At 35.8% G+C, this 13,345-nt stretch overlaps 1 protein-coding gene across 2 annotated transcripts in view; it reads right to left on the reverse strand.

Moving 5' to 3' along the window:
* SOX6 (SRY-box transcription factor 6) overlaps positions 1–13,345 on the reverse strand; it is a 385,937-nt gene that overhangs the window by 279,227 nt on the left and 93,365 nt on the right. For both annotated transcript variants that reach the window (XM_045016229.1, XM_045016227.1), the window contains one exon: positions 672–915. In XM_045016229.1, the coding sequence (XP_044872164.1) occupies positions 672–911 (240 nt within the window). In that variant the 5' untranslated portion in view covers positions 912–915. The remainder of the gene's footprint in view (positions 1–671; positions 916–13,345) is intronic.

Raw genomic sequence — 13,345 nt, forward strand, 5'->3', positions numbered from 1 at the left:
ACCTTGTTTGTATTTGAACTGGTGATAGAGCACGAAAGGCTTGATATGCAGTTAACAATCTCAAACTATTTGCCCTTCACAAAAGGCTGCCATTTCCAATAAACATAATGAGTTGTGGTATCAGCCCAGATGTTAGCCTCTGTGTTCCAGTGTCAGACTATGAATGTTCTCACTTTCGTGGGTTTCAGAGAGAAAATTAATATTAAATTTATTATTAGAAGTTGAATATGCACTGTAGACAAAGGAAGGCCCTTCTTTAGAAAAATATTCAAGTTTCTTTCTGCCTTCAACAGCTCCTGTAGCCCAATTAGATGAGGGACAGTCATGAGCTACACTCTTCTTACTGAAATTAATGCGCAAATATATGAGCTAAAGAGGTTATGACATAAATCAGGGGATGACTGGAAACATGATAAATAGATGCATTTTTCTCCTGAAGGTGAACTCATCATATGATTTCATTCATATAAACCTGTATACTTAACAAGATTATACAATTATAATTTATAATTATTCCATATTGATGTTGATCAATTACTACGCCTGGTATCTTACCAATTAGAAAGTTTCACATCTACGAAGGGTTGCACAGAATAGGCCCTTCAAAATGAGAGGTGAGGAATCTTCTGAAATACTAAATTAAAAAAGCTGCATATAAATGGGAAACTTACCATTCTATGCTGGGCTGAGATAACACTGTCCCAGTCAGCGTCTTGTTGGATGGTGGTGACCAGAGTCGGTAGCTCCTCCGAATGAGGTTTGTTGTGCATTAGGGTGTGTAGAGGCAGATGGGAGGCCACATGATGATCATTGTTGCCCTCTTCCTTGTCTCGTGATGCTAAATCCTGGGTCATTGCTTCCTCTCCATCAGCTGCACAGGCAAATGGAGAGGTGGCCTGCTTGGAAGACATTCTTCTGCAGAACAAAAGAGGGCAGGACATGAGATTTTACTATTGAGTAAATGGATGAAGCTATAGATCAAAACCTGAAAATTGGAGGCAGAACCTTATGTACATGAGTAGTCCTTTCTCATTTAAGTAATCCCACTGTAATCAATAGGACTACTTGCAGGATTAAGGGTTTGGAGGATCTAGATCCTTGGTCATTTAACAAGTTCTTCAGAAGCCCAGAACATTTCAGTTCTGTGATAAAGGGCTCCAAATGAAACATGGTATTGACTTATCCTGTGTCATCCCATTTACACACACTTGTAAGATGGCATCATTTTCTCCAGCCTTAAGAGAATGATGACTCTTCTGGACATGTATATTCTGTTAATTGTGTCTATGGGCCCAGTCCACTAAACTTTTACTCCCATGAACAGTCCTACTGCCTTCAGTTGACTTCAATGGGATTACTTGCGAAAATAAGAAGTACTCAGATGAATGAGGGTTTGTATGATTGGATCCATTGCTTACTTTGTCCCTTGCATGTGGAATTTGTTTTCTTCACAGATGAGACTTTCTAAGTCATTAGCCAAGCTGTTCCAAAGAAGTACTATGATTTGTTTGTTTAAAGCTTTACCGTCTCTGAACTGGTTTTAAATTGCATCCAGTTTTACCTTTTGGAAAGGGCTCTGAGATATTCACTTGAAGGGTGCTATAAAACTGTAAGTGGCTTATTGAACGAATGACTGATAATGTATGATTAGTCTTGAGGCAATCTTCTGCAGTTTGACTTAAGTGCCTGAAATAATTATATTTCCATCTTTATTAGATATTGAATACAAGATACAAAGCATTTGAAAGAATTCAGTTAAATCTGAGTGTCAAGTTGTAATAAATAAGTACATTTATTTAAAGGGGCATTTTCCTAATAATAGCTTCTTAATGCCATTCTATATGCAAACAGTTTTATGATACTTAAATTAAAATATAAATTATTTCAATTCAAAATTTTAAACCATTTTTTAAAAATTTCTAGTGAAAATAAACACAACTGTCAAAGCAGACATCTAAAATATATTAGATTTTTTTTTACAGTTTTTAGTAACTTTATAATATCTGTAATACTGAAATTGCTTTGGAACTAAGGAATAAGATCTCCACCTTAATTGCTCTTTAGCAATAATTGATTTCATACCATTTCTTTAAAAATGCACAAATCAGTTAACATAGGAAACCACATGAGCATTTTTCAAATTAGCAAATCATTAACTCGCTAGTACTGTTTCTACAGACAAATAAATACTGATTAAAGGGTCTGGAAATCTGAGACTAACAGTTAAATTTACAAATGTGTCACATGCTTTCATGAATATTACAGTGAAGGAAATATCAAGTGCAAAGAAAAATAATTAAGTTAATTCCAATTTAAACAGTACTTTTTATGTAGCAGCCCATGTTTCACATAGGATTTAACAGCTAATGCTAAATTTCTCACAATTAATGAGGGGGCTCAGATTTAGTATTCTACAGTGAAAAAAAATTAATATAGGAACAGCTAATCTAATTATGCACAGTTCTAAATAAAAGTATTACAAGCTTTTGAAGTGCTTTGATACATATTAAAATGCTGATACCTATTTAGAATAACCATTCTATAAATAATGATAATCCTGCCTCAACTTGATACTAGTGGTGGGGGAGGGGATAAAGGTTTGCATTTCCTTTAGGAGTATTAAAGTTGTCAATGAGTAGAATTGAGTGAATATAACATTCATACTCCACTAAAGAATACATGTTTACGGTGCACATAACAAGCGGAGAGTTCAGAAACTATTATTGTGGCAGGTATTTCAAGAGGTCCTGGTTCATAATTACTGTGACCTAAGATAATGAAAAGGTTAAGATACATTAAGAGATTTAGTTCTATATTTCTGATTACAATCATCATGTTAATTTACTCATTCACATGACAACATAATAAATTTACTATGGTTTCATACAATTTATAAACTGTGCATTTAAAATTGAAAGTCACAATTTGCATTTAAAAGTGAAAGTCACAAACTGCATTGACTTCACTCCTTAACAAACACCATTCTTGTTATAAACTGATCTGGCTTCCTCCAATAGCAATAGCTAGGGTTGTTTTTTCAGTATAAATTAATCATGACACAAAACCAGAAATGAAAATGTCTCTTAAGAATAATTTAAGTACAAATTGCACCAATGAATAATAGTGCACAATCTTAATTAAACACAACTGCAGCTGTGAAAATAGGCTAAATCTGTCCAAAGCTATGAGTTGGCTTTAAAGGCTGGTTTGTTAGGGAGTGTTTTCTTAAGGAAGGCTGGGCCCCCAGTCTTAATCAGCCAATAAATTATTTCCTGCAATTACATTAAATAGAAAATTATCTTCAAATTGGGAATGTTAATTGAAAATCAAAATTCAGAGTGAAGTTTAGAAATTACATGCTGAATATAATTAGTCTAGAAAGGCTTCACCTCTATTTCATAAATAGGCTTTTGGTAATTCCTCAAGTGACCATTCACTAAAGCTACCTACTTGTAATATAGTATAGTAGAAAAATCTTTTTTTTTCTGTTATTATATAAATATCTATATTTCTCTCATACACACACAAATATTATATATATATACACACACATACACACACAAATATTATAGTTAATTTAAGTTAATTATTTATAGAAAGGGAGAGAATGTGCCATCTCTAAAATATGCTAACACAGATACAGTCCTACATACCTATAGCCACCAACCCCTCCTTGCAAGTTTAATTTACCTTTTTCTGCACTATATTAAACAGGAATACTCAGGTGTAAGGGCCAATTCCTGCCAGCCCGATCCATTGGAAACTCCTGTTTACCTCAGTAGGAGTTCTGCACATGGAAGACTGCGAGATCAGGTTCTAACCAAAGGCTGAATTTAACCCGTAATTTCCAAGGAGTATGATCAAATACTCCCACTGAAATAGCCCATCAGATTAATCCTTAGTTATTGTCCCATCGATCCACAAAACAAGCTGTTCTGCTAAAATAAATGTTGAAAAATATTATGGGTGGGTTATTTTTAACTATTATTAATTTTGCAATTTTAAACTTAAAATATTCAAAACTAACTTACCATAGTCCTTAATAAAGGTTACTATTTCAGTAGCAAAAATTAATTAGACATGTAAAAGGTGTTTCAATGTTCCTAATTTCCATTTTACCTTATTTTATTTTTGCTCTGTTATAAATTAAAATCAGTCAAATGATTTTTTTTTAATTTCTGTTCAAAAAAAGTCTCCCTAGTTATAACCCCTGAAAACAGGGGTTTATAATGGAAGTGCTGACACAACCCTAACTAAAGCAGCGCAAATGGTGCCGCTATAATACACAAAATCAAGTTCTATTATTCTAAACTATCCTCGCTCGTGGGGTTTTTCTTTACTGCGCTCCTAGCCAAACTGCTGAAGCATGAAAAATTTAAATGCAATCAAGTGGGTCCAATTCTACTTTACTAGAACAAGTGTCTACAGTGGTACAATCTTAAAACGAGATGCAACAGATTTGTTTGGTGCTTTTCTTCTTTATTTTTTTAACTGTTTATTTATAATACTGTGCAGTGGAGATAAAATAAGAGGAAATTACTCTCACATGATATCAGTGTATCAACTACACAGCACACATTATAATCAGAGAGAAAAAAATATATTCTCGCACTGGTAAAATTGACTGGTTAGCACAACTATCAGCAAGGCAAACAATATACCTACAGGATTTGAGAAAGATAGGTATGAATCTAGAATCATTTATCTGAAGTCCATTCCCCTATTCAGCTTTCCTAATTTGGGTTAAACAAACACAGGTTCCGGTTTTACAAAACCAAAACAAGACACATCTCACTTTCAAGCTGAGATGGACAAAAGTGGAACCATTTAGCCAAACCTCAGTGAAGTTGAGGAAATGGGAAGGGTTGGTAAATCGGGACCCCAATTTCAACCAGCCTTGGTTTCCATGTTGTAAAGCCAAAATCCCAAGCGTGGGTCTGCGCCGCTCCCGTATTTAATGTCAAAATGTATAAGCCTTAATTTTTACCCTGAGAAGAATTTGCCTGTCCTCTAACGGAGCCTGGCAGTCAGTCATTCTATACAAACATCACAGATTTCCTTTTTCCTAAAGGTAATGCTTGTCACCCTTTCCCAAAACTACAAATGATTATAGAAACTTTTCATCTAAGGCTTTTCTATGGCCTGAAGTTCTTCAAATGATTTAAAGCTGCTTCCTTTAAATAACTAGGTGGCATGCCTAATACCAAAGGCATGTAATGTCTAAAACTGTCCATTCATTACTCACAGAAGGACCAAATGATGAAATGCTCCAGGGGAAATTAGGGATCAATTTTGGGTCCTAGCCAGGGGATATTTAAACCCAAATTACACAGCATTAACTCACAGACAACAATAATGTGAGAGCCTAGTCACAATTTAAGAATACCTAAACCATCTGATAACAATGAGCTATATGACAAGGGACACTTGTGGCTGACCATAGATTGCAATGGAATCTAAAGGCTGGTTTGTCACACCCCATCAAAGCATTCATAAAGCTAAGTCTATAATCTCAATAGTATAGACGCAAGCTTTTGACAATGCCATGCCTCCTCTCCTTAAAGGTGGCCATCCTTACTTCCTCCCCCAAAGCCCTAGTTTATCAACGCACTTAATCACACGTTTAACTTTAAGCATCCAAGTAGTCCAAGTGACTTCAAATTGGATTGCTCACCTACTTACAGTTAAGCATATGCTTAAGTGCTTTCATGAATCAAACGAATGAAACAAATGAATTATAAAAGAAACATTTTTCAGAAGTCCTCAAAAATATTTAAATTAAAAGAACCATTTTTCCTTCTAAATTTTCACAAGAACTTCATGAAAGATGTTCATGAAAGATGTTATTCAGTTAAGCCTGGAGAGTGAAGTCCTCTCTCTCTCTCTCCACCAGGGCAGCAGAAATGGAAGTTTCTCCCATCTTTGTCAAATCTTACCCAAAGGGCCCTCTGCTACAGATCGACACCCACATCCATACAAAAGTGATTGTGCCGCTCCTGGTTGCTTGCCCTCCTGTTCTCCCTCCCTGTGGCAGACTCCAGCACCCTATGGAGGTAGGCCCTACATGGAACTTAAGAGTCAAATCATGAGTCCTTAGGCCGCCTCCTAAACTCAAGGCCTGCATCCATGAATCATGCCTTAACAACTGACCACTCCTTATATCTGTGCAATCCCACCAATATCAACTATAGGCCAGATCCTAAACTGGGGTAAACTGACAGAGCTCCACTGAAGTTACTGGAGCTTCAATGATTATTCCAGCTGAGGAACTGGCTCAGACTATTGTAAACACACAGGGAAATTATCACTATTTGCCTTTGCTGTGGAAGGATCCCAATTTCTAGTTATGGGAGCATTCAAATATGACTTAATTTAAAGAAAAATGAAAATATTGTGCCAATAGCCAAATCATTTTGCAGCTCTTCTCATGTAAAACAAAGTTATGTAGACATAACTCAGCAACATAATTCATTGTTTATCTAATGCTGTAATCCGTCTGTCATGTAAGAATAAACAGTTATTTCCTAAAATTATTAAGTCCCACAGCTGATTGCAAAGAGCATTAGTAACAGGAATGAGCAGTTACTAAAATACTCACTACGCTTGAAGCCCCACATTCCTACATGTGTCCCTACATACAAAACCTACATGGAGTTAGACTGATGACACGTCAGCATCGGTGCGAATGAGAAGAGAGTGTGGGCTGTGCATAGAACTGAAAGCCAGTACTCCTGAATTCTATCCCTGGCTCTGCCATTGAGGTCCTGTACGGCCTTGGGCAAATCAATTAATCAGTCTCTCAGTTTTCCCAATCCCTACCTCAGAGGGGGTTGTGAGGATTAACTAGATGTTTGTAAAGCACCCTGAAGATTAACAGTGTTAAATTGATTCATGAGAAAGGTCATTCCAGGAATTGCATTGGGAATAAGAGAGGAGGAAAGAAATAGATTAAAGCAATGGCAGTGAACAACATTAATTGCAGCACCCAAGACTTCAGCTAAGATAAACATCGAGCTAAGTGATATAAATGTAGCCTCTACAATACACACGTTCAGGTATACCCACCTTTCTATTTACAAACCAGATAAATTACTCATTACTAGAAATAGCCTGAATCACAAAATTTGATTCCATATCCACTTTCCCAAAACTAAGGAGCATTAAGATCTGGTCCCATCTCTACTTCATTCTCTCAAATGTAAAATATAGTATCTGCACAGATTGTTGAATGATGCAAAAGCATTTAAAAAAAACAACTGCCATTCACCTTTTGCCATTGTTGATAATTATACTGACAGTGCAGTCAGGTACGTTTCCTGGGGGTTAGACTAGATGACCCTTGTGGTCCCTTCTAAACCTATGATTCTATGTAAAATATTAGACTTTAAAAATGATTCTGTCTCTTTATCTGACTGTCAAAACCATTAAAATGAACTAAAAAAACCACACCCTACAACCCCTGCAGACTTAATGGTGAAAATCCTATGCAAGCTATTTCTGGTAGGTTAAATGTTCCTCTTTCTTTATTCAGTATTAGTATTTTTCACTAAGAATATGTAGCCCCACTCACACAGAACTCAGTGAAGGGCAGTGGAATACAGGATAATGACTTAGTACCCGAGATGTGTTCTTCTCAAGTCACAAAAGTTAATATTTTCTACAGTTTATTTTTAGCTGACAATATTGCTGTCACTTTATTTATACAGCTTAAGACTGTTCTTTGGACTGGAGCTCATATGCCCTGGAATGCTTTGACTCATGAATTGTTTCTCCTGATAATGTTACATCATGCAACCACCTCTGTTTAATTGGTTAGTATTAGCTTCTCTGTGGTGACTGTGAGGACTTTAAAGTCCTATGACTGTGACATGTGTCTCTGGATATCCAATTTCCTACTGTTGCAAAAAAAAATCTGACTTCAAGCAATCTTTACCAACGACTTTCCAACATGTGAACAATAGTGAGTGTACCAGCAACTTATCCATCGTAACTTGTTAGAATTTGTTGCTTTAGGCAGCAAGTAAGAAAACATACATTTTAATAAAAGTACCCCATTAACAATAAGATTAAAAAACAATGGTTGCTATAAATAAGCATTAAGTCGCAGGGTTTTATGGAAAAGAATGCTTAATTGTTTATCTAAAAGACTGCATAAATGGTTTTGATAAAAGATGCCTAAAAATACTTAGAGGAATTTATTTCAGCATGTTTAGACTTTGAGTCAACAATTCACATAAAAAACAGAAATAGCTTTTTACCCTAATAAAACTAATAAAGTTCTTGTTTTAATAATTTGAAATCTGCAACTCAGTACTTCAACCTGTAATGCAGAAGATCCTAACAGGTTGTTAATTAAATCCTTCTGATACTTTACAGGGTAGATGCTATATTGGGAACATATAGGATAGATATGCTATAGTGGTATAAATACAATGTCTTTGTATATTTTCATACTACAATCAATTTTCAGTAGCTGCACAGGACGCCACAAAATATAGTAAAGTGAAAAGTTAGTCACAGAGTTGCAAAAACAAAAGCTGATGTTCCATGACTCAGTGCCACTCAACACAGAATTGAGTGATACACATTATCTACAATCAGATTTTCCCCCCAATATTTTTGATGCTCACTTCTAAGCTAAATACAGCATTTCTGTAATTCATCTTCTTTTCAGATAATGAAACAAAGTCTCAATTTCAGGCTCATCTGTAGTCAGTTTGCACTAAACCACCTAATTATTATGTGTCTATAACAAGAAACAATGTTTCTGCAGTTCAGTAACAGATTATCTTCTTAATGAAAACCTTATAGTACAAGACTAAAAAACATTTCTAGCAGGCAAAGTATTTCTGATTCAGTAAAGGTTATGCAAGCATCAAAGCAGTTAAATATAGGTGCCAAACCACATTGCCAGGAGCTCTTAGTACTGTGAGGTAGTGTTACCTGACAGCTTGGTGAATATAAAATTACTTGTTTCTCCAACTGAAGACAATCAAATTGTCACCTTCTATTGTAATAATGCACAACTAGACATCAGCAAAGTGCAAACATAATTACCAGGAAGAAAACAAAACAAACAAAAACAAAAATATCAAATCTAAATTTCTCTTAAGGGTAAACTCGAAAGACTACTTAAAAAAGGGAGTTCATTTTAATACCAAATACTATGGTGCAACCCTCCTATTATTTAGCAATAAGATTTATAAGTCTTGCATTAAGTGAAAATGAAAAACAGCAGAAGGATAAATATATAGAAAGCATAAATACTGGTAAGAACCATCCCAGTGTCTCACATATGCACATATAAAATATTACACTAGTGCCCTGGTGCGCCTCCACAGATAAGTGTGCATCTGCTGCATTACTGTTATTATAAACTTCTATATCCAGGGGTTTATCCCTAACTCATAAAAAAGAACTCCAGACTGGAACCTGGAATGCATTGATTCAAACGACAAGCAAATTGCTTTTAGAACTAAAAAACAACTTTCAGTTTCAACTTGAAATTCCACAGATCATTAATCTACAATGGGTATAAGTGACATTCAAATTTTTAAGAATTTGAAGGGCAGGGTTTTGGAATGGTAGGTTAGTTCATATGAACTAACATTTTCAACACAAATGTCTTGAGGGTGTTCAGTATCTGGACTGTTTCTCCAGCAGTGATATCTGCATTTTGACAAGAGACATCATCATGAATGGTTCCACGCTGATCTGTGAAATCAAAGACTGAGTTTTAAAGATACTGTAGCTATGGACATGCTATGCCACACAAAATAGTGCCTTTTTAGGATTTACACATTACAAAGTTCCTTAGCATTTTAATTTATTCCTAAAATGTGATTTATTTTTAAAAACTGACCCTTGAAAAATTTGCATTACATAGTGTTATGGGTCATATTTTATAAATTGCATATGTATTAATAAATATTCAGCACCCTTAAATACCTATTGATATGATACACTACAATCTAGTGTGTAAGTCCATCTTTTTTAAAGTCTTCTGACACAAGCAACCTCGTGTTTTCAGCAATGCTAGGGGAATCACAAAAACTAAAAAAGAACCAAAGAAATGCAAAGCTGACACTCCATCTTCAGCAATAGGCTTTGTCTAGTTGCAAGAATGGAGGAGAGAGCACAAAGAGCTCCTTTCCCCACCTTGCACTCCTGCACAGGGGCCAGACAAAGCCTAGCTCTTGTGCACAGAGAAGACGCAAACACTGCTCCAGACTAGCAGAGAAATTAGCCTCCCAAAAGGGCGTGGAGAGAAGGGCCAGGCTATGGTCCTGCTCCTATATGCAAGCAGAGCTACCCCCAAGTCCTGCAGCCAGTCTCAGGCCCAAAGTCTCCAGGCGCTCCAGATGGATCTCTACACCCTTTTCCCTCCCAACAATATTGCAAGGACATGTCTTAAAGAGAAAATCTAGCCCCTAATTTGAACCACTGAGCCTAAGACTTAGATAGTACATATCATACAACATGAAAAGTTCCTCCTCTTCACTGAGTGGGTGCATGTCGCTCCACAATTAAGAGGTTCACCTGCACATGTGAGCACTGCAGCTGATATCTGATAATACAGCATTACTTTCAAAGGACAGTGCGGCACCCTGAGGAATATTCAAGGAGCTATGGAGGAAGATGTGGGGACAGCAAGTCCACTACATTCTTAAAGCGACAGCACTTTGCACATAAATTCATGAATGAGCATTTTACCCTTCAATAAGAACAAGAAATGAGTCTAAAATGTCAGACTTTGATTTGATTTTGTGACTTTGGTGAGTTTGTTTTCATTACAACTCTTATTTTCCTAAAGCCGGCTCATGTGTGTAACAAGATAGTGTTGTGCAGTTTCCTTGTTCTGAACTGGTGCCTACACAGTACAATACCCTACATGCATACAGAACTGTTCATCTTGCAGGATCTGAAAATGTATTTACAGAGCATGTACAGGAATCACTTCATTCACTAGTGAACAGCAACTATCCCAAGGGTAGAAGGCCTCAGCAGTGCTTTAGGTGTGGGTTATGAAGAACTATGGGCAGCTGAAACTTCAGGGGGAGTTTTAAGCCAGCAAAATGTAACTGCTTGATTGGCAATTTGGCCTGGAAGAATACTGGGACAAACCCCTCTATCACTTATGTAGAAAAATATGCAATGCATTCTTCAATGATCACAAACAGACAGGCTCCCCGATGAATGTGGACAATAAAAAGACCAGTTTCTAATTATATTTTAGGTGAACAGATGAAAGCAACAGTTGAACAAGTTTGAACAGTTTGAAAATTTCTGTAAAACGTTAAATAAATAACTAATTGTGTTCTCTGTAAATCAAAGGGACCAGCTGCCATTAAAAAGGCATGAACAATTTGAAGTTCAATTCACTGAAAGTTTCCTCATTTTTTGGACTGGATTTTAGGTATTTTTTCCTCTATCCTGACAAAGTATTTACTTTATTGTAGTTTTAACTGCCCTTTACATCTACAAATCTTTTTTTTTTCATGGATATAGAACTAAAGCTACAATTTCTAACACTTTAAATAAACATTTAGTACGACTAAGAAAATAAATAATTAAGTCTTTGTTTTTAATTATTTTAATTTATTTTTAAACTAGCGCCCCAATGTAAACATTAATGTCGTTTTAAAAAGGATTTTATTGGAACGTGTGGGTTAGGCATTGGAAAACATCAAAGAATGTTAATGTTAGCATCCTGTAGACTCACAGGTAGAACCTAAATTGTTCAGTCATTCAATTTAGTGAGATCAGCTAGAGTACAGCTTCTGTGTAGGGCACACTAATGCTGTTAATTGCATCAACTGCAAAGGAAGCTATAGTATTTTCCCCATACTTAAGGTTCAACCCTACAAATTGCAAAACACCTCCTGCGAAGGACTGAGAACCCTCAATTTCCACTGACTTCAGTAGGAGTTGAAGGCACACAGCACCTTGCAGGATTGATCTGTAATTACTAGAAGAAAAGTGCAAAAGCAATCCTAAGGGGAAATGTGAATAATGATAAAATTATCAGTTGTTCCCCAACCCCAAAGGTTCCATTACAATATTTTAAAAAATGCACTGAAATAAACACTACTAAGCATAGGGATGTATTAGAACAAAAAGGAAACCCAAATCCAGACAACCCCTGCACCAGAGCACCAAATAGAAATTGTCTTCAGTGATTTGAAGTGCAGTTGTCTTCGGTGACAGTTTAAGAAGGGAAATATATATAACATTACATTTCCACTAATTCAAATTATTTTTTAAAATAACTCTTACCGTTACCATTTGAAATTCAGTTAGTTCTTATACAACTGACTGCAGCTCGAGCACTGAAATGTTCTTTTATAGTGCGTGATGTGGTACATAACAGCTGAAATAAATAGCTCTCTATTGTGGTTTTCATCTCTGACCTGATTTTTCCTATGTTTTTAGGATACACCATATGATCTGTATTTGAAAATGAAGAATCCTAGTTTTCTCAACACTGTCAATTTTTGCTCAAGGCTATATGTTGTAACAGTTTCCTGCTTGTGTATATTGGTAATAATTTATCATAGTCTGGTGAACTATATATAATACGTGCTGCTGATTACTTCTAAAGACAAAATCCAATGGTTTCATTTACTCCTGCACATTTGTTGTGAACTATGTCATCAATTTAAAAGTAAGGCATTTTCTGTATAAAACATGGGATTTTACTGGCTTCGGTAGCAGTGTTGACAACCACACCGAAATTCATGAATGAGACACTCATTCTCCAGGGGTCTATAGGATAAAAAAGAGCCCTGCACTTATTTAAGGTATTGTGACATTCTGATAAAGAATTGTGACACGTTGACATCATGGGCCAAATCATCAGCTGGTATAAATCAAGGTTGCTGTATTGAAGTCAATGGGGCTTTTCTGATTTACACCAGCTGAGGATCTGGCCTGTTGTCTTTACACTGCACACAGAACGTAATATTGGGCCATGATGTAATACAACATTGCCAGGCATTGAATAAAAATCATCAGGTGAAGATGCAAACGTTACACCATCATGATAGATCACATAGCACTATAATAAATTTTTCCCCACAGGGCAAAGATAAATACGAGACAACCTGAGGGGATGATGTGGAATCTTCAGAATGGTAGAAGACTGGTGTATTCTCAATATCCTTTCAAATCATTCTGCTTTAATTTGTTCAAAATAATATCAGGCATAAGTTCTTGGAATGAGCATTTTCAAAAATAATGACAGCGACTCCTTTGATTAGTATCAGTGGCAACATTAAACAATCATTTTACAACCTGCTGTAAATTCTAATATAATTTTATTTTTAATTTAAAAGCTGAATTTTCA

The sequence above is a fragment of the Mauremys mutica genome, chromosome 4 (genome assembly GCF_020497125.1).
Source record: "Mauremys mutica isolate MM-2020 ecotype Southern chromosome 4, ASM2049712v1, whole genome shotgun sequence".
NCBI lineage: Eukaryota > Metazoa > Chordata > Testudines > Geoemydidae > Mauremys > Mauremys mutica.